Genomic DNA, 23,118 nt, shown 5'->3' with positions numbered 1-23,118 from the left:
TCCAGTCTTACAAAAAGGTGATTTCTATTAAACAAAGGCAAGTTTTTTTAAATGTTAGCTTGTGTTACAAATGTTAATTTGGCCTTCCTTTCTAAGTGCGTGAAACCACAGTGGGGAATGCAAAGCCAAGACACGAGCACCCCTCCTCCTCCAGCGACTCTGTGCAGGCTGGCAAAGCAGTTGGGGAGCGAGAGGAGACAGAAGGTGCTCTGCAAGTGGGGATCTGAAGAAAGGATGCGGTAGGGATCACATAAAAATGCAACAGACCCAAACTCAAAATGCTATAGTAGCAGTGAAATGAATGACAGTTGCAAATCTGTGTCTGTATGCATTATTTGTCATAAATTTTGTCATTTCAGTGACCGTAATAATCGCCCTATAAAATAGTAATTTCTATTCAAATAGCACCAATAAATGAAATCTTAATGTAGTAAACCCTCCGAGGACACATGCAATGAGACTATGAGCTTTTAAGGTTAAAGACATGAACACAAAGGGCCGAAGGGCAGAGAGCACAGCCACACACTGAGCCGGTTTCATACCAGTGAACCAGTCACTTGTGCTGTGACATGACCAGTGCCTTAAACGGCATCTTTCAGCAGGCTTGAGAGAATGGCTTCAAGGTTTTTTCTACCTCAATAAAGATGGGAAAACATAAACCATCAAACTATGTACAATCTGTACATACATTATCATACATGAAAAAAATTACCCAAATGAACAGCACAGATCTTGGTATGATCACCTTAAAGGGAGGTGGACTTCACAACTGTGGAATAGTTGGTCTTGAAAGATATTACGGAGTATAAAAGCATAGAGGAAATAATGAATGCAGAAAAAAAGACTTAAATGACACCCCTCCAACTGCAAAAACTGTTATGCAAGTGTTTTCGACTTGAAACCTGAGTGAAATTCTTCATTGAGAGATTCTTGCACTTTTTTGTACTGACAGTGGTAACAGATCCTGGTCTGTGCTGCATCTTTTCCCACACCGAGGTGTCTGTATATACTCTCAGTGGCACATACACTGCCATTGGGGAATTCTTGCCCTAGGCAGCGTCAAAAAATGCGTACGTAGGGACGTGTTTTGTAGAATTTCACTGATAGATTTTCCTGTAACTGCAAAAATGGAGATGATCGAGATTTTTTTCCCTTGGCTGCTCCTTTTGCAGTTAAAAATGGCCTCCCCTTAAAACAAGATTTGTCATCGATCATTAAACGAACATAATGCTTCTCCTTGTGTGCTTGTTTGATCTGCAGGCTACGTAGTTTTAATTGGTCGTAATATGCCTGGTTCGTGGCAGAAATGCCTGTCAAACGTAGGCGTAGGAAGGGCGCTGGGCAGCCACGCAGCCTGGGGAATGCCTCGTCTTCTCCAGAGATGTGTCCCACCTCTTCTGGGAGTGAAGGATTCTTCCTTTTAGGCACACAACTGGGGTGCTGCCGCGTATTCCCCACGCTAGCTCATCTGGCAATCACAGATCCAGCTAACTGACATTCACTAAGTGCTCCTTTCATTTTCTGATCCCTTTAGCACCGTAAAAAGCAGTCTTGTTTAAATTGCGATCTTAAATTGTAACAGCTACAGTACCTACTGCTCTGTTCGTACGGGTGAGGGCAATGACAAAGAGGGGTCTGTGGAAGCAATGACTTCTGAAGTGTTTCAGTCTTTACCGGTTACTCAGGAATTACCTCGGGAATGCCCTGATTAGCAATAGTTAAGCAATCTGTTGAATACTGCAGATATTTTCCGTTTGTGAGCTAACTGGACTTAGTTTTCTCTGGTAAATCTAACTAGTATACTGTTCAAATAACTTTTAAAAAACCCAGATGTTTCTAAGTTATTTGCAAATTACTCAGTTTAATTATTCATACTGTAAGATTTTTCACTGAAACATTTGTTACTGTAGAATGAAACAGAGAATAAAGAATTACGAACATCCAATTGCCTTTCACACACATCTCAGGCATCTCTATGATGAACAGTCTCTATCCCAACACTGACTACAAGTAACAACCCGTTCCTACAAGTCTTTGTATAACTGATTCCCAGTGTGGCCCTTTGTCTTGGAAAACAGTGAGATTTCATATGGAGGTCTGTGTCATTCCCTTTAATAAATTTTCCTATTTCTTTAACTCAAGCAGTCCAGAGTGAGATTTTCAAATACAGGGATCTTACGTTCAGTTTCCAGAAATCACTAAATTAGTGATGTTATTACCTCAATAGAAAGAGAGAAAAAAAATAAACAAGGAAGCATAAACTATCTGACAATCCCTTCTTTTTCTGTAACAATTTAACCATCTCCAGGTGGAAATAACCAACATTCCTTATTTCATTGACTTCTCTGACATTGTGTTGTCTGTCTTTTTGGGAATTCCCAATACCAGCTCTTCCAGTCCTCATCCCTGAAGTAACACGCTGCTCTCTTCAAAAGTATTTGGCAGGTACAAGATACAAAAATGAGCAAGGTTTTAGAAATGATTAAAACTTCTGGCTCAGTAGAACCAACCTGCAACTGCTATAATGGGATCCACTGGCAATCTCAAGTTTTCTGGCTGTATGGGTGCCTGTTTTCTTAAGGTAGTCTTGTACTCGGCACTACCGCTCAGACTCTGACCCATGTAAAATTCATGCAAGAATGGAAGGCACGCAAGAGCTGACTACAGCTGTACAGGCTGCAGGGAAAAAAAGGTGGTTGTGAGGGGCTAAAGGAAAGTCATCTTTATGACCATAAATGGGTATATGGGCAAAAATCCTAGGAGATTTAGACACATCAAGTAGAAACGTTCCATGGCGCAATGAGCCAAAAGAAAATCACACGCAGGAGGAAAAAAGTCCCCACACAGTCCCATTAGCTGCTTTACCATATTACCAAACCCAAGTAACTCCAAAGCTGCCCACACAACTGTTTGCCAAAGAAAGCAGATGCAACCAGTGGAAAAACATCTTCCCAAGTTTGACGTCTGGGTCTTGGGAGTGCCATCTAAGCAGGAAGGCGAGAGTGGTGCAACATGGTGTTCTGAAATAAATTGGAGCCCCACCACTGCAGTTCAAAACAATTCCAGAGTGAAATACGACCATTAACAAAATCATTTCCTCCAAATACTAATGACATACAAAGAGCACAGTTAACACTAAATTAAGACTTCTGTAGGTCTAGATTTACCAGTGTAGAGAAGCAAGGGACACATAGCACTAAGGGCATATTTGACTGCAACTTCTGGCTGCAAAACCAGAAGCAAACAGTTTAACTTAGTGCAACTATATTTTCTTAATCCTGGCCCTAACACATGCTAATCTAACTCCTGAGGTAAATGACATAATTTCTTGCTCGCTACCCAAGAGAATACAATGATGTTCTTCACTGTACTTAACTGTAGCTGCCATTTTAGAGTCTAGTATTTCCCCTTCTATATGATGCACTGAGTGAGAACTGAGACTGTAGCATGGATCCCTATCCTTCCTTCTCCTTAGATTTCTGTCTAAGTGTAATTAAGTATCTGTAAAAATATGGTCATAAAACCCTAGTGTACTTATGCCAAGGCATCACAAAAAGGACACCAGTTTTTTCGAATTGTGTTTGCTTGCAGTTAGTAAGTGTCTGGTGCCTCGAGCCACTGATAAGGTTCTACAAACAGTTAAAAAAAAAAAAAAGGTGGGCAAAAATCCTACACCACATCTTGTTTATTACTCACAGCAGACTGAGATTCTTCTCCTAGCTGAGCTTTTTCTTTCTCAGTAATACATCCTGGAGTGCCTCTCTGGTTTTGGCAGCGTCTGCTTATTTTTGAAGACTTACCTTCGCAATTACATAAAGGGCTTAACAAGGACACACATTAGCAATTTAAAGTAGAGAACTGCAGCTGAAATATATTTTTAGAAAAATCAGCTGAACAATAGGGCTTGTACATTTGTTTCAAGATTAGGATTGCTGAACGATTAAAATTATTTCCAGAACTCTGGGAAATGTGTCCTGTATTACAAGCTCTTTCACAGTCCCTGGGAAATATAAAGAAAGGATCCCTAGCTGTAGGTTGTGTCAGTTGCCAAAACTACAGTGTGCCTGGTTACCCAAAGTTTTGTAGAAGCAATTTTCACTAATAATAAATGTTACACCCTTTTTTCTTGGATATCTGACCTGTTCACCTTCTGCCAAGAATTCAGAGTAAATGTCTGCTACCCAAAATTATTTTATTATGTGCCAAAGAATGTTTTTGGCAGGTTTTTTTTCTTTTTCATGCAGGAAAATATGTTGGAAAAGATTAATACAACTTGGAAATGATCTTTTGATGAACAGTACTTGGCACTCACTGTTTAAGCCTTTCTGAGGGCTGCAAATTAACAAAAAGAAATATGATACAGACAGAAAACAGAGCACGAGCAATGGAAAGAGGAACTTAAAATCTTTTGAAAACAAGGTCTGAATAATCCCCTTTTTCACTGCGTAAATTAGACTGACAATTGCGAATAAATGTCAACACAGATCTGCAACTACAGGCAAGGTTTGACATAACTTAAAAAGGCCATGGCAAGGAAAATATAATAATCTTTTCCTTCTAAATTATATGGGATGCTGTTATCTTTTAGCCCTGTCTGTGCAACATCCAAAGAGACAGGCATCGTTTTAAGGGTCACATTTACAAAAGAGACTTTCACAGTCATGTGTACTTCACAATTTATTTCCATACGCTATGTTCTTCTACCAGTTCTAAGATATACCTATAAGCGGTGGCAAGTAGGACACCACAGCTGACACTCAGTGGGCATTCAGGAACTTCCACACCAGGATGGTTTCTGCTGGTGGTGACTACAGACTCCTAATACAGCTACGCTGGTTTGGTTGTGAGGAGGGGTGATTTGTAACTGCCATAGCTCTGCAGGCAGAAAGTCCCCAGCGTGCAGGTTATTAGCAAAACTTGCAAAGCTGCAAGATACAGCTTCTTTCGCGGGGCCTGGAGAATCGTAAGAGAAAGAAGTAAGTTGACAAATATGTAGCACTTCGCTGGTTTTACTAGCAAAGCCGTCTTGACCTATAGTATCTGCCTTCCACCCAGCATCCTATTTTCTTAATACCCCTAGAATAATGCATTTATGCAAGCTTTAAAAAACAGGACATGAAGTGGTCAGAATCAAAATCTGTGCTACAGAATAAATTTGCAAAGGTGTAATTGTTTATGTTTGCGTAACTTAAAAATCACCATGTTTGCTCAGTGTCTGAGATCAAACGCTATACGGCAACTTTCAGGCCAAAGAAAAATTAAAATAGCCAAGTTTAGAAAACTGTGAAGAGACCTAGAAGGAAATACGAAGTAAGCAGGGTTTTGCAAATGGCAAAAGAACAAGGTACTCAGTGTATTTTTTTCCCTTCACGGGAACTTACAAAATTCTGCACTAAGTATTGCTTTTCTTACATGGCATTTCTATTGCTGTTGTTATGCAATGGGGTAAAAGACACAGAGAAAGAAGTTTTCAAAAGGCCCTGTTGAACTGCACCACAAAACATTTGAAATTATCATTTATACAGATGTATATAAAGTAGATATCTGGTCACAAAACTTCAAGTCTGTGCATATAAATGCACACAAAAATGGCTCTCATACAACTTATTACATTCTTTTGAAAATATAACCAGAACTAAGTACGACAAAACCAGTAACTACTTTAGCTGTAAAAATATTTTTTCCTTCTCATTGTTCAATTTGGATTTTGAGAAGCCGACCATCAAATACTGCTAGCATTCACTGCTCTACAAAAAAAGTATGCAATTTGGTCGTGCTGGTTTTGGCTGGGATAGAGTTCATTTTCTTCACAGTAGCTAATACGGGGCTATGTTTTGGATCTGTGATCCAAACAGGGTTGACAACCCAGGGATGTTTTCATTCCTGCTGAGCAGTGCTCACCCAGAGCCAAGGGCTTTTCTCCTTCTCCCCCCACCCCACCAGCGAGCAGGCTGGGGGGGCACAAGGAGTTGGGAGGGGACACAGCCTGGACAGCTGACCCCGACTGACCAGAGGGATATTCCAGACCACAGGACGACACGATCAGCAGATAGAGCTGGGGGAACAAAAAGGAAGGGGGGATGTTTGGAGTGATGGCGTTTGTCTTCCCAAGTCCCCGTCAGGTGTGGTGGAGCCCTGCTGTCCTGGAGATGGCTGAACACCTGCCTGCCCGTGGGAAGTGGGGAATGAATTCCTTGGTTTGCTTTGCTTGTGCGCAGCTTTTGCTTTACCTATTAAACTGTTCTTATCTCAGCCCACGAGTTTTCTCACTTTTACACTTCCAGTTCTCTCCCCCATCCCACTGAGGGGGGGGAGTGAGCGGCTGCGTGGGGCTGAGTTGCTGGCTGGAGTTAAACCACAACAGTGGTTTTGACTCATGCAGGTGCTGTTGGCTTAGAAACCAATTTGCTTATCTTTAAAGGAAACTAGGAAAAGTATTTACCTTTAACCTATCAGCTTCATCCTTCCCAAGATCTACAGCTTTGATAAGTTTAAGTAAAAAAAAAATGGTTTTGGAACTGCAGCCCAATAAAGCTTGTTGTCTTCTAATGCTGACCCTGATTTTCTTAAAATGTATTTCCAAGGAGAAAAAAATGATTACTAGCAGAGACAAAAACTGTGCGTAACAATACAGTTCTTATTTGAGAAATGGATTTGTCTTTTCAGCAGTCATCCATCCTCCAGCTACAAAGTACCATTTCAAAGTCAGAGTTAGTCTCACTGTTTCTGGAATCATACAGTCACCTCCTCCCTCATTTTGAAGAAATACAGAAAGCAGGGGAGAGATTAAAGAAAAAAAAGAAGGAACAGCAGTTTATTAAAACCCCTTATATACCCTTTTGATAGTACACTATTTTTACTACGTACATATTATGCTGGGGGCTTATACGTATTATGTTACATTATATGCAATATATATAGTTACAGATGGTTTCTCACTAGACAGGAATGTTCATTCTGGGGTGACTTTTAGGAAACTCTTTTAATTAAACCAAAACTTTTGTTTGGTCAAATTTCTCTGGTGCTCTTATCCAAGAGTCACTTTAACACATATTCCACTCCTAGAACCTAAAGCCACCACTGTGGCTTTATTTATCTCAAATAATTCATGAAAGGTCAACCAACAAGTGTTGGTTCTACATCCAACTTCCAGTATATCAGAGATTTGCATCATAAGCTTAAGTTATTTCGTCTTAACTGAGTAGGCTGGCCCTAATGAGGACAACATATCATATAAATAGGGCTGCATGCTCACAAATCAGATCTGTGCTAAACCATGAGAATTAAAAATAGAGTTTGTATTGTTCCAAAGCCTCGTTGTTATACAGCTGAAAAGGCGAAAGAAGCCCTGCCTTCAGTCTTAACAGCAGTTCCTGAATAATATAGTTAGGATTTCGTTCATATTGCATTTAGAGATACCTATTCACCTATACATTCATAAACACTACTTTGAACGTTAAATACTGTCCCAGCACACCTGTAATAGTCTTTTCTCAGAGGATTTAAATACATTTTAGGACTATAACCTTTTAACATCTGCTGTGAGGTACTGTACACAGTACTAACTTTGCAAAAGTACCTGTGCTAAGAGAAGCTAAGCAAATACACAAGCGTCTTTCAGCGCAGCCGAGTTTGGTCTATGAACTATAGTTACTCTATACTGCAGGTGGAATACACGCGGCCCAAGAGCCAGTGATAACACATACATAAACACAAATAACGCACGCATAGATTGTTACTGAAACAACACTAAAGTGCGTGGTTTATCTTTGGCTGACAGGATGTCATTTCAAGGCTATATTTTTCTCTCAGCAAACAAAAGGTTTCCATCCTTACTATTAGAGCATAGCTATGTACAGAGCTTCAAGAGCATTCCAATGACTATCACGTTTAACAGCACCTTTATGTATAGGTTCTTTAAAAGACCTTTGAAGCTCCCCAGCATTGAGCAGGAGGAGGCTGGACTAGTTGAATGTGAGCCAGCAATGTGCCCTTGCAGCAAGGAAAGCCAACAGCATCCGGAGCTGTGGAGGGGATCTTTACCCTCTACTCAGCCTTGGTGAGACGCGCCTGGAGTACTGTGTCCAGTTCAGGGCTCCCCAGTACAAGAGAGACAGGGACACACTGGAGAGAGTCCAGTGAAAAGACCACGAAGATGATCAATGGACTGGAGCATCTGGCATACAAGGAGAGGCAGAGAGAGCTGGGACTGCTCAGCCTGGAGAAGAGAAGCCCGCAGGGGACCTTATCCATGTGCATAAATACCCGACCGAGGGGACTGCAAAGAGGATGGAGCCAGACTCTTCTCAGTGGTGCCCGGTGACAGGACTAGAGGCAATGGGCACAAACTGAAACACACCTGAAATTCCACTGAAACAAAATAAACCACTTTTTTTACTGTGAGGGTGATCGAGTATTGGAACAGGCTGCCCAGGGAGGTTGTGGACTCTCGATCCTTGGGAGATCTGCAGAACCCGACCGGACACAGCCCTCGGCAACCCGCTGCAGCTGACCCTGCTGTGAGCAGGGCCGTCGGACTAGATCATCTCCAAAGGTCACTGCCAACCTGAACTGTTCTCTGATTCTGTCATCTCCTGAGATACCATCCAGCCTGAACTCTCCTATGATCCTAATGAGCCAAATTGGAAGAAAAGATAAAAAAGGCAAAAGAAAAATCATTATCCACTGACTCTACCATCGCTACACACTATTGTTTTTACTGTCATACCAGACAAGTGCCTTTACTGACCAAGTGATTCATTCTTCTAATGAATTATTCTTCAAGGTGTAGATTTTAATAATTTAAGCAAAACCCATGCGCTGTACCATCCCCCTTCTACTTAGCAGCAGCCTTCCTACGCAAAGGAAGCAGTTAGCTTTGAAGCAAATTTAGCTGACCTATATATGCCAATATTTCATGCTATGCTTAATCTGAATTATTTTCAGCATGCACTTCTCTCATCTGTGACTCAGGAACTCTGTGCCATACACAGTTGTTCAAAATACTCTAAATGTACCTCACATGCAGAAAAAGTACGGATTTCAGAGAAAAATTACATAGGCTTATGTAAGGAAAGACCGTTGCATAAGGCACAAATTCAGAAGAACAGAATATTGATCTTCAGTCATTCCCTATTGCCTGAGAACTTACCCAAGGAAATTGCAATATTTACATTTTGTATAAAATTTCTTTGTTAAAAAAAGAGAATGAGTCATAAAGAAAATATCTTCCTTAAAATTTTGTTGCTTCCTTTTCAAAAAATTGTAAATAGCATTGGAAAAATTGTAACTTAGTACTACTTCAACTACTACTATCTAGCTGGACAACATCACCATGATGAAATCCTAGAAGCTTCAGAATATCTGTATTTTTGGATTCTCTCAATTTCCAAAGGCAGAATGAGAGTAAGATGCCCTGGATGTGCCTAATAGGAAAGGCCCATGTTTGCACATGCCTAACTCTACAAAAGATTTTGTGCCGTGATTCACAAAAATGCTTCGTGCTCTATGTGCCCTTGAGCCTATTCTTAAAACCTGAGAGAAAATCTTGTATTTTAGGAAAACAAGGAAATCTGTCAACCATGAACCCAACAGACCAATGCGCTGCTATCATCCTGAATCTACAGAAGGAAAACAACTACGTTATTAGCTCCCTCAATTTTTATGGTTGGTAAGAAAACAAATGACAATTCTAAAGTATAATGGTAAATTGTCCCAAGTCAGCAGCTAAAAATTTCATTGACATCTTTTTAGCAAAAACCTTCAGCTACTGTTTTTATAGCCTAGGACACGGTACAGATTGTACACTGAGGAATAGTTTATCAGGTGTATGTGATAAAACATGGAAAAATTCAAACCGAACACTGAAAGTATAAGCGAAAATGGAAAGTGTTACACAACCTTAACTCTAACAAGTCATTGCCAGACATCCACTACAATAAATACCCTACTAGAGAGCAGTGTAAGCCGCAGACAGCTGGGGAGCTGATTTTCAGATAAGGATTCTATACTGCAACATGCCTGTAAGTGCTGGAAAAGGAACACAATTAAATCAATCAATGCATCAAAAATATCAAATTTGAAAAAGCTTTAATAACTGAATTGACATGTTGGGCTGGGTGAAGAAGGTAATTTATTGTAGCATTTGGACCTATGATAGGATTTGTCACTCACAACAGATGGCAGCACATTTCAGATTAAAAGGTATGTGAGAGATTTGATTTCCCTTGGTTTTGCCCCCCCCCCCCCCCCCCTTTCAATTTTCCTTGGAATCCTTATTACTCCCATTGCATTGTACTGCTCTGACCTTCATTCCCAAAGCCAAATAATTACCTGTTTCTCTTTTGGACAGACAAAGCAGAACAGGAAAAACTCTACATTCTGAATTCTATGTGGCTTTTTAGAAATGCAGCTCTTCACTCTTAAGAAAACCAACAGAAGGACTATGTGAGCAGTGAAGATGGCTGCTAGCAAAAGTATGCTTCTAAGGAGTCTGAGAGGTGCAAAGCTGAATCAACATAATTTGGATGTCAGAACTGTGGCTTCTTTGGTAGAGCTTGTTTCACTTTTGTCAATGCACCTGCTTTGTTGGTGTAACTGCAGCCACCATAGGAGTATTTTGTGTGCTGCTGTCTTCACACTGGTAGGATGCTTGTAGTGTAGACATAACCTAAGCTTCACGTTAGTAATTGGGGCTAACATTTTCGCTTAAAGGAAGTCTTTGAATTAAGACACCTACAAATAAACATAATCTGACCTGTAAAAAGTTTGACTCCTGAGATAAACAATGCTTGGAAGTACTCAGCACTTTTAAGAACTGGGCCACTTCTAAGTGTGCACCAAAAAGCTCATACTCAAAAAGGAGCAAACCGAACATTGCAGGACTTGACATTTGCATAGGAAGTAACAATCTTAAAATGAAATTAAACACTCAATTTTTTTATACCTCAAGGGGGGCATTCATGGTCCTACAGTAGAAGTGACAACACCTAGCCACCTTAGTGGTGGAATTCCTATGCCATCAACCCATGGAGCCTAAATGGAAATTATGCCCGACTGCTTTGTTTTTCTGGGCTTAGATAAGCCCCGAGACAGTCACCTACGTGAAGAGGCAATTATTTACTTACTTATTTTAATACAGCTAAACAATTAGAGCCTTAATTTGCTCAAGCCCTGTCTTGTACTGGAGGGATTTGACTGCACTGCCCCTGGACCAGGCATTTTCTCCAGCCTGCTTCTCCAGCAGCAGGCAACTCAAAGCAGTCTCCCTGGCTGTATTTTATTTCTGTGAAACCACATGATCAGTCAGTATATCTCATCAAGTGCCACAACTTACCATTTCATTCCATCTGCAAATGTACTCGAGAATCATTTTATATTTCCTTCCAGGTAACTGATAAAGCTATTGAGCAGTATTACGCCAAGAACAGATTCCTGCGAGTTCCCACTAGAAGCAACCTTTGAGATGAATACTCCCCAACTCTAATCATTTTTCAAGATGTTTTTGTCAGCCCGTTTTTAATCCATTTGGTTAACCCTAGATTATACTGATTTTACACACTGTTACTTCATTTTGTTTTTAACCACTGTGTCAACAAGACTAAGTAAATATCATAAAGTAGTCTAAGTGTATTATTGTCAGTGCAGCTATCTCTGTCAACTTCATTTGTGATTTTGTAAAAAGCAGTATCAAGTTTGTCCAACAAGATCTATTATCCATAAAAACTTGCTGGCTGGCATTAGGCATGATGTCATCTCCTCATTTTTTGTTGGAGGTATCTAGTTTCAACCTTCCAATGATTTTGCTTGACCTATAGTTACCTGGATCATCTTGTTTAACCTTTAAAAATTCTGGCACAACATTTTCTTTTTCCAGTTCACTGGAAGTCCCCTTGGTATGCCAAGATTTGTTAAAAAGCAACAATAATGGTTTAGACAGTTCAACTCTATTAATACTCTTCTGCGTAAGTTTTCTAGTCCGACAGAGAATTAAGGAGGAAATATTATTACCGAGATTCACTTCTAACTTCAATTTTAGAAGAGCTGAACTTCTACTAGAATGACCTGTCAGCATTTTCATAATGAAGTGTAAAGCACCCATCAGTATCTTTGCTATAATGTTTCAAATAATCTCAAGTGCTTCTGTGCCTTGCAGCCGCAAAACATTCAAAATGTTACAGGGACAGTTTGCTCTTTATATAGTTGTTCCACTATAGGTATTTCCTTTTGTCGTTTCTCTCTTCCTCCCACCATTTGCCTACATTTTATGGGAAAGCCTGGAAGTTTTACAGGATAAGATTAAAGGACAGATACAAGAAGAAAACCCTGAACTTTTGTATGGTCTTGTAAGCAACCTTTATGGCCGTGTCTGATAGAATTTTTAGAAGCCTTGGGTTCAGCTAATGTTAATAAATAATCAATGCAATAAACTTGTTTTCGGTAAACTCCTTAAACTGTAGAGGTTTGAACTTAAATGGTATTTAAACACTAGCCCTAACACCATGCCTAAATTTGGCATGCATTATTTCTGAAGTTATTGATTAAACATCTTTCATCTGCTGTCACATCTTATGGCATTTATACTAGCAGGAGGCAAGACAAGATGCTGTATAACAATTTCTGTCTTATTACCCTACTTTACCTGAAAATACAGATAAAAAAACTTCTTTGGAAAAAACAATAACAGTATGAAACAAGATTCAAACTGAATTTAAGAAGCTTTTAAAATAGATTAGTGGATTCATCATTGGTTATAGCTCTTATTTGCTGAATGGAATTACTAGCAAACTGTCAGGTATATCTACTAAATTAATACCTAACATCTAGATTTTAATATGCTCAGTTTGAAGCAAATTTGAGTATTTCTTCAAATACTTAACCTCAACTTCTACTCTCTTATATGGGTAAAATACAACAGAACAGTAGAAATACAATGTTTTTGTGAATGCCTTTAGTATGTGTGGATTAAGTAAGAAAAACATTTGGTCCTTTACATAAGAAGATAAGAGCAGTACAACTTGCAATTAATATGAAAATTTGGATGTGAAGTTCTCCCTAAAATGGCAAAAGTGATTGCTTGCTTGTGGGAGACGGGTTACCTAGAAGAACTTTTTCCTGACATTTGGCTGATGCCACCACACTTGATAGACTTTGTAAAGCCTCCTTCTAAATCACTACACAACACTAACCCACCTACTGATCTATCAAGAGGAATGAAAAAGAGAGCTTTCTTTTTTCGCATCAGGAAAAGTGACCGTATTAATACCCTGTTATGTAGAATCTCCCCTAATACAAATATAAGAACGTAAAACAATTTCAGGATTGTTTAGGCTTCGATTATGTCCATCTCCGCACTGCTCTAATGTTCAAAAGCCCTTTCCAGTGTGGTACGCAATAGCTTATTTTTAAAAATAAACTTTGTCTGAATTAAATTTTAGTTTTGTTAATTCCTTATCTTTCTGTCATCCGATTGCATACCGGAACTAGACTTTTTTTTTTTTTTTTTTTTTTTTTTTTTAATAAGCTCCGTTATTAGAGAGAATACAATGTGAGAAAACAGCTACTAACATGGGCCACAACTGGACTGTCAAAGACCAAATCCTGAAGAAGCATTATCAACCTTCTCAATTTCAGTGGAGATTCCTTTCATAGGGATTTGGGTTCCTGGGATTGAAATAGTCTTGGAAGTAGAAGAAACAAATCAAAATAACATATCTAATGAATGCTAGTTATAATGACCAAGAGAAGCAGGCTAACCCAGTACCTTCTACCTGCTGGGATTTTGCTCCCCTGTCCAAGGCGTCTCTCAAGTCTGGAGGGCTCATTCTAGAAGTGGCTTCAAGTCTTCTGACAGGAAGACATGTATTTTCCACAGAATTTGTTTGTTTCAGCATATGAAACACCAAATATTTTTAGTCAATTCTACTTTTACCAACCCAGAACATAGGGCCAGTACCAAGTAAACTGGAATCCTGGCAATAAATCTTTTATCGATGTTTCTCACCTCCCCTATCACCTCTGCACTAACAGAACATTTTCCATTACTGAAGAGAACTTGTACTTCTTGCAGTCAAACAGTGGAATCAAGATTACAAAACCAAAATAGATCCTAAATTTAAATTTAAATTTAATATTTTTTTTGAAGAAAAGACAAAGCTTTCCTTCTAAAAGGAAAAGCTCTGTAAAGACATTATTTTCCGATATGAAAACAGATAAAGGTGGAAATGATACTACGACAGAGCCACATTGACACTTGCGCAGCTCAGTTTACATACGTAATTACCCTAATGACGTTCTAAAACATCAGATGCTTGCACCCAAATTTCTGTTTACAGCCAATATAAAACCAATACAGACAATCCCTCTTTCCTTAGCAAGTATCTGACAGAACTATTTCAAGTAGCTAAGAAAAAAGACACAAAATCCATGTGCTTTGTGACTGTGCTGCCAAAAATGACTTTGGCTGAGATAATTCTACAAAAACATTTGTTAACATAATGTTATTTATTTCCTTGTTTTGCCTAACTGCAATGTTTACTTTGTACCTGCGTATGTTTGCACTTTTATTATGTTCAAGACCATGATTTCAAAGAAACATGGGTTTCTGCAAGAAGTATTTAGTCTGATTTTATCAGTCTGAAAGACTCAATGCAACATTCTTAAAGCAACACCATGCAAACGCCGATTTTCCCATTTCGTCTATGACCTGAAGTTGTGAGGAAAGACAGGAAATTTACCCGATTCCTGGAGATAGCGATACACCAAGAAATTCACTTCGTCACTGGTTATGCTCATCTTAGCCCAACCTCAATATGATGAGGTTTACGAGAAGTGTAATCCACGCTCTGTTCAAAGGGAAAGAAAAGAACAGGTTTTGTTTTATCTTGATTTATTATGAAATTTGTTATCAAAATAGAGGTGGCAATTGTTAAGGTGTTTAAAGATCTCATATAGCTATTAGAGCTCTTACGTCGCAATGCGAGGCACCCATTAAATACTGTGAACCAAGTACTCAAGCTGTACTGTACCTTTTATTATGATTAAAGAGCAGTATTTAACACATATGAGAGAGTCAGAAGGAGCGGTTTAAATCTTGGAAGCCTTTGCAAATGTCAACTCTTTTACTTCTGTGGCTTTACTACAGGTTCTTCGGACACTCCTTTTTGCTGTGTGAGTATTTTCTTTTCAGCACTGCTGGCAATTACAGTCACGTATAACAAACCAAATCATAACCTTTTTGCAGCCCCAAATTTGTAATCTAGTTTTCTATCCAGTAGCTCATCCACTGAAAAGACAGATCCTCTCCTTACAAAACCATATTACACAGTGAACTTTATTTAAGTTCCCATAAAATAGAAACAAATCTAAATTTAAGATGAGCCTGTACATTTTATTACTGGGATGGGGTGGGGGGAAGAGGGAGAGGGGAAAAAAAGAGAGAACGTCATATACCTTGTGTCAACAAGGAATACAAATATCCTGGTGTTATATAAAGTTATAATGTCTCTGCTGATTAATGGTGAGCAAGAAATAAACTTCAATTATTCACTGAAGTAACTGTAACCTTTAGGATGACAGTTTTACATTACTATTTTGGGCATACACTCTGATAATAAACCCATTGTTTTTAGATGATAAATTTGAACGTTTTCCATTAAATCTTGATGATTCATTTCTGTTTGGGAATCTGACTTAAGTAGTTTGGTTTTAAAAGCCGTAAGTACTTCTCAGACATAAACTTTGCAACTTTGTCAGCCACGCCATACCTATAACTAATCATGTAAAGATCTGGATGCAGAAGCACAGACTACGCTCTTGTCGCGTATTACAAATGAAAGACCGTAGGCGTGTGCCGTTTGTTTCAATTTCCCGTATGTCTCTTCTTGGCAAGCGGAAAGGTCTTTGTTCATCGAAAACCTCTTCAGTAATTCCTGTTGCCTAAAGTAGCACCTGCTACTGCAGGCAATGCTGATCGACTACAAGTTTCCCCTGCTGATGATTTAAACCAGCAGGTCACTCATGACTGTAACAGATGTCTCTGCATATTTATGTAAATGGAGGTCTTTCGAACCCCGGTAAGCCTTTTATTCTCCTGGGCTGCTATATTTCATCAATGGCTCGGACGCTGGTTTTCCATAAGAAACCACAGCTTGCTAATTTGGGACACATCTTCCTCAAATATTCTAGTTTTCATTATGACAGTTTGTGCTTCACAGAGAACAAGAAGAAACAAAATACTTAAAATTGTGTAGTCTCAGTGAGGAAAATTTCATCTACTTCTGGAAAGGATGATCACTTTCTGCTAAGCTTCTGGCCGAGGACAATATCAGCTCTATCCAACATCCAGTCCCGTCACACATGCCACGTATTGCCTAGGGAAGCCATTCAGTCTCTTTTCTCCTCAATCCCTCATCTGTAAAATGGGCTCAAATTTCTCTGCCACAGGATCAGGAGACTGGAAGCACCGGTAGCTCTAAGGGCTTTAGTTACCAAGGTCGGTGACTGCAGGCAGTGAAAGCACCACTTTCAGTATAACTTTGTACATGCTTCTGCCAGATAAACAGACTTGGTTCTGAATAATTAATAAATCCTTGTGCTCCTTTTTGCATAATCATTACCATACAATGAAGAACAAGGCAGACATTCATGGCAACAGTTAAGGCCATTTTCATCCCTGCCTGAGTACTTAAAATACATCCGTATCGCTGCTACGGCCGTGATAACAATAAATCAAGAAACTCTGATAGCTATGGGTTTAAAAAGAACACACAACGTAACACTTCTAAAAGCATTTTAAAAATAGCAGTTTCAGAATTTGGTGGTAGGAAAGTTGGTAAAGATGAAACCTCTTACAAAAATTCAGTTTCAGCAATGACGTACTTTGTGGTAAAATGAACTTTATTCTATAAAAAAAAAAATAATCAAGAAACTACAAATGCTGTTTCTGGATGCATCCTGCTAATTTAAGACATTAACATGGTATTTCCCACACACAGAGGGTTGCTTTGGGAAAAGGATGGGAAGGGAAGGGAAGGGAAAGGAGGAGTGTTGGTTTTTGTTTGTTTTTTCTAAATATGACTTTTCTAAAATGAATTAAAACCAGAGAAAATTAGCCTGACTGCAAAATAGTCTGACAGCCCCAGAAAATCCTCCACAGCAGCTACCTTTCTATCAGAATCCCAAGTACACGGAGTAGTTGGATTTACAATGCATTTTCCCTGAAGTCAGTCAACAGGAATTACTTTGACATATGTGTCGGATCGTATCTTTATACACATTGTTACCATGCCATAAATAACCAGATGATCCCCACTCATACATTTAAGGTTTCTTCACTCCCACAGATTCCACTGCAGCAATCAGATACACAACCGTAAAGCTTTTACCCGTCCAAAACGATACACAGATCTTGGCTTTGACCCAGAGAAATCTATTCATTAGGAATGTGGCTGAGCTATGAAAGACCATACTCAATTTCATTAACGCTCTTTTTGATTTCTTTCTTCTCCACAGATAAACACCCCAAATAAAAGAGGCTACAGAAGACATGGTGGGAAGGAGAGGAGCATACTTGTCGTTTGTGTATTTCCAAGTCTGGTTCATAAGGAACAAACAACTAGCCTCCCTCAATTCAATTTTTTTTTTAAATGTAGAAATGCAAAAGTCTGTAGAAAATCACAGAAACCTTTAGTTATCATTGTGATAGATTTATTTCTGCTAATTGATAGTCTCCTTTTGTTACTGGAGACCGGTATTACCTCGATTAATAGTTTTTTTAAAGAAATAAATGACAGCTTATAAACAATACCGATGTGCCTTTGGATACACTTCACATTTAACCTAGCAATACCACCTTCATTCTTCACAACGTCAAGAGGATTTACAAAAAGCATTCAAACACACACTTGAACTTTCTTTACTTGAAACACCTTTCCCTGCACCCAATTACACATAATGGAAAGTTCTATTTACTTCAACCTCGCCTTAAAAATCTGGGTTGTGATCCTGAAGATATTTGAGAATGTCCAGACATGTGAGCGGAGCCCACTAAGACTTCCCAAAGTATAATGGATCCCAAACATTCAAAGCCCATCGGTGGATGGGTTGTCAAGATAATGCAAAATTAAATTTAACACTTATTTTAAATGAACACTCAACTCTCAGTTCTGCTGGGATAGATTTGCAGAAATGCTTCCCATACAGAGGTAAAAAGCCGGGGGGTTATTAGCTCAGATATGCTACCATCGCGCTTCTAGGGCTGCTTGGCTTTTGCTAAACTAAGTCATTTAGCTGGAGTTGAGCTGGCTCCAGCGAAGCTAACACCGCAGCACACTGCCCTGTGCTCCGGGCAACCAGGGCAGCTTAATTCCTGGAGTACACCACCAGACCTGATTTGGCTCTGTGCACTGACTGTTCTCAAATTAAACCTTCCTGGAGCACTGGGAATCTTGCTAATGGGCCATGCATGTGGCTCTGGAGAAGGCAGCCTCGTGTATAGCTATGGTTCAGCACAGCACTAGCCAGGTCGACTAAGAATAGTTTATTTACATTCCATCCCCTTACTTAAGGATTGCTCTTCCTTCATCCGGCGTATTTTAGCACTGTTGCCATAAATAAGGGAGATCTGGCTGAAGAATCAAGGGAAAATAACTTTTTCAACTTTGAAGTAGCATCTAGAGACACAACTCCTCCGCCTCTCTTGTAAACGATGCTCACAGAGTCCTCCAGGGCCGTGTCCTGCCCTCTAGGCTAACCCCGGGGCAGGGGACGGCCGAGGCTATTTCAGGAAAGGAGTTTACATTTGCTACTTGAAGGAGCATTGCCGTCCACAGGGACTGGGAGTTACCAGCCAACCTTCCCCTCAGGAAGGCGGAAACAGGCCAGACATTTAGGGGAAACACCTAAACTAAAACCTAAACCTGAAACCTAAATAGGAAGTCGGGCACTTCCCATTTCTGCATCCAGCTCGGCTGACAGAAATTCATCAGATGGCCAGTCTGGCCCTCAGCTTACCCCCTAAAGAAATCTGCAAGCTCCAGTCTGCTTTAACTGAGTGCTGAGCAGTTGTCAGCTTCTTGGAGGATTTTGGGGGGGGGGGGGGTCATTATTGTTAAATAAACAACCTCCCCTCAAAAAAAATCACCCCCAAACCCACAAATTTTCATTTACCTCCTGGAGCGGTTGCACTATTTGCCTACTTATTTGACAAGGCTAGGCCGGAATGTCTTTTCCCAACCAAAGTTTCAATGACAACAACATTGCAATTAAAACAATGGGGGGTGAAGAGAAATTGTGTATTTGCTTTGGGGAATAAAAAAGGCAAAAATGAGAGCTTTCATAAAAAATGAAAACACTCTCAAAAGTTCAAATATTTAATGTCGTCAAATTGATGCCCTGCTGCACAGGAACCAGAGTTCATGTACTTGTGCTCCCATTTTCTCGTCCAAGATGGCTCCACGCATCAAGGCGCGTCTCCCCAGCTCAGAGAAGAGAATGTGAACATGAGAACTAAAATAGACTCTAGGAAGGCACCGTGACAGCATAGCCAAATCAATGTGTTACTGTTTTGCATATGCTCTGTAGTTTAATGAAAAACAACATTTCCCAAAGCCAGAAGCCTCTTCTCACAAAACGAGTCACTTAGACAATCTCAGTATTTTCTGCTGAAAAATACTTTCATCGTAAACTTTCAATGAGCCCTACGCTTCTGTATTTCTAGGCTGTGTCTTACCATCGAGCCAGAACGGAGTCAGCAGCCAGCAGCTCTTCCCCAAAGGCTAACGAGCTCTGCTTGGCCCACACCATTGCATTCTTCAGTCTTGGCTTTTACTGCAGCTGCCTCTTCTCGAGGAGGAACTCCAGTACGTTTCTTTTCCAAAATGCCAAAACCGAACTTCTGGAGAGGAAAAGAGCACACTCGGCCCCCCCCTCCCCTCTCCGTCTCTCCTGCCATTTCATGAAGCTAAAGAGTAAACCATCTTTTCTTTACAAGCATCCTGACAAAGGAATGAGACCATTGCATTCCTGCTGATTACAAGGTACGGAGCATGCAGCGTGGTTCTTTCCAGACTCCACCTATGCCAGACACCAAAATTACAGCGAGCCCTGTTCAAAATGCAGCTTGTGCATGCGTGACTTCAGACTCCTCCTTGTAAGGCTTGAACTTGACACCTTGCTTTAAAAAACCTAAACCTAAAATATAAATAGTTACCCCTTCTAGAGATCATGCACTTAAAAAAGCAAATCAAGATGTGCTCACAGTAAGACTGCACCGTATCTCCCTGGCCTTTCCTAATGAGGAGACAAGTAGTTAACTATCCTCATTCTGTAAATGATCACCATAGGTCATCCAAACTGTTTAATGACAAAAATGAGGCAATTCAAACCTCTCAGAGCTATTGTCCTAGGCTCTTTACAGATGCTCACAAATGTCTTTGCATCACTTATACTGTTAATATTTTGAGGTTTTCTTCACAAGCACAGTAAAAAATCCGTTGGTTTGGGGAAAACAAAAGCCGAGATTCTGCAGAACACGGAAATCTCCTTCAAGAATGGTTATTGCACTCTCTGAGAGATCTGTCACCGACATTTATAGCAGCTCAGTAAGGACAGGGACCTCAGAGAGAAAAGGCAATAGGCTTGTCAGAAAACCTGCACTGCCGAATGTTAAGGCTGGCTCTTCTTTTGGTTTTTAGTTTTAAGTCTATGTATTTACATTGACCTTCTGCTGATTTTTAAAAGGCCACACTAAACCAAAAAAACCCAGGGAGCCCCAGCTCATCCCCATTCTCACCACTGCCTGTAAGGCCACGCTCTGACAAAAAGAAGTAACAACTGCATCTGTACCCGAGAACTTCAGGAAAAATGGCACAGATATAAAAAAAGGTCTAACTTGGGTCCTGACATGTTAGGGTTTCTCATACAATTAATCACTGAACTCAACTGTATCAGCGTTCAAAATCTGGTGCCAACTGAAGAAGGAGGAGGTAGAAGGAACGACAACTATAGACACGCGGCAGTGATCAATGAACCTGCAATTCTGTCTTCAAAATGTCACTCTTGATGAATCAAATGCTGTATGGGTAAATCTGACAAAAATGGGGTTTTCATTCTAAATAAAATAAAAACTTTGATCAGGGAGAAGGTCAGTTTACTATGCAATACCTATAAAGACATGCTTTTGAACAGATGAATCTCTCTTTTTTTAGAGCATAACTGTGCCTACTGCATTTATCCTTTTAAAAATCTGCAATAAATTATCAAAATGGTTGTCTTGTCCTGGAAAAAATGTTAACAAAATAATAACATCATCCAGCAAAATATCAAAACATTAAAAAAAGTAATCAAACCTAATACAAAAATATTAATAAAAATAACTCAGCCAATTAAAGACTTTGGCAGACAATATTGCAGAAAGTTTTATTTCCACATGAATACTACTTTTCTTTAAATTATAAATTACATTTCAAACTGAAAAGCCGTTTGGAACCAAATCCACATCTATTTATTTTTTTAAAAAGGGCAACAAGAGATATTCCAGCAATTTCTAAGTGCTATTCAAACATTTTTCAATTAATCAACAATTTCCAGAGCAAAATAACTAATTGTCAACAAAAGACAAGCCTTTCATCACAAAATTCCCAGCAAACTCTACCTCCTCTATCAAAAGATGCAGAACTGTGCATCTGGTCTTTCATACTTACAATCTCTTAGTTTTATCAGGTTATTTTTCAGTTCTCAGCTGGTTTACTTAATTACATCAGCCTCCAGCATTTCAGTTCTAAGAGTTCAAGTGGATCTTTTCCAACTCCCTTTGCTGCAGAGTAAAATGGGTTTTCCTGTATTGATCTTTCCTTTTTGGCACTTTGCTAAGGGGGAAAAAAAAGCAAACAAACCCAACTGCTCTTCTTAATTAGTGTAATTGTGTTATACCTCTTTTATAGCTTAGTTCTAAGAATTAGAGGCAACTTCAATGAAATTTTTTCTTTAATAAACAAAAATAATGTTTATGCTAGTATATTGTATGGAAAGCCTGGGAAGCCAAAAATAAGATTGATGGGAGAGTAAAAGTTGACAGTGGTTCTAGAGCTTGCAAATGAAATTAATTGTCTTAAAATAAAAAAAGGAAGGAATTAGAGAGGCTTGAGAAATCAAACCACATGATTGGATTTAGTTTGAGAATTAAGATACCTCATCACTTTTGGAACAACTGAAGTCAATTGGGAATGCTGCCACTAAACAGAACAAGAATTTTCTTCCTTACATGAGCACAAAATGGCAATTAGGACAAACTGGGGGACAATAGCATGTGTCCACTCATTTCAAACCAATTAGTCCAAAACACACGATCATCTGACTGTGCAGTTACTTGTCTGTGTGCGTGTGCATTTCCATGTATGCATGGAATGCAACAAGAAATGTGTTTTAAATCTTACAAGTAGTGCTACGCACTAAAAAAAGTTAAGGAAGATCGCAAGTTCAAAAAGATGGCACAATTACTCTAGTGATACTTGCTTTTCTTGATTTTTGGCAAGAGGAACAGGGTATTAATACCATCTCAAATTTAACTTTTCACTTAATTTAGCTGGATTTTTACTAAAATGTCAACAAAACCAGAAGGAGCAAACATTAGCATTTACATTTTTCATTGGTGCTTCCCACTGACAGAGTACTGAGGTGAAAGGCATATGATGGGATGAGTTCCTGCCAGAACTAGTTGTACCCGTTTCATTTTCTTCCTGTGACCGCAGACATGAGTAAAATAACACAACTGAACTTTTAGAATTAACATCCCCCAAATCCTTAGAATAAAGCACGGTTTCTTTTTCAGCTGTGGACAGTTTCCCTGACACGTCACAGTAAAGATCCACTGAAAGTTCAGTGTGAGGTATCTGAGTCCCAAGCTTGCCTGTAAGAATGGATGTAGACAGACACCCGACTGGGATGAGACAGGCCAAGGTCCAGTAGATAAAACGTTTCCCTTTGAGGTGCCACCACGCGGCTGGGACAGAAAAGGAGCTTCTAGCACCTCTTGTAAGGCCCTGAGCCACCCGCTGCATGGGCAGCAGGGGTTAGCAGGCACAATGGCCATTTTAAATGAGGCAACGCCATAGCATGGAA

General features: G+C 39.5%; 1 protein-coding gene across 4 annotated transcripts in view; it reads right to left on the bottom strand.

Moving 5' to 3' along the window:
• TBL1X (transducin beta like 1 X-linked) overlaps window positions 1-23,118 on the bottom strand; it is a 204,579-nt gene that overhangs the window by 43,175 nt on the left and 138,286 nt on the right. For 3 of the 4 annotated variants that reach the window (XM_049834655.1, XM_049834656.1, XM_049834657.1), the window contains one exon: window positions 14,736-14,843. The exons of the other annotated variant lie outside the window; for it this stretch is intronic. In XM_049834655.1, coding sequence (XP_049690612.1) covers window positions 14,736-14,793 — 58 coding nt within the window. In that variant the 5' untranslated portion in view covers window positions 14,794-14,843. The remainder of the gene's footprint in view (window positions 1-14,735; window positions 14,844-23,118) is intronic. 4 annotated transcript variants of the gene reach the window in all.

The sequence above is a fragment of the Accipiter gentilis genome, chromosome 31 (assembly GCF_929443795.1).
Source record: "Accipiter gentilis chromosome 31, bAccGen1.1, whole genome shotgun sequence".
Lineage (NCBI taxonomy): Eukaryota > Metazoa > Chordata > Aves > Accipitriformes > Accipitridae > Astur > Astur gentilis.
Note: the sequence above shows the minus strand (reverse complement) of the source record. Positions and strands in the feature narration are given on the sequence as shown.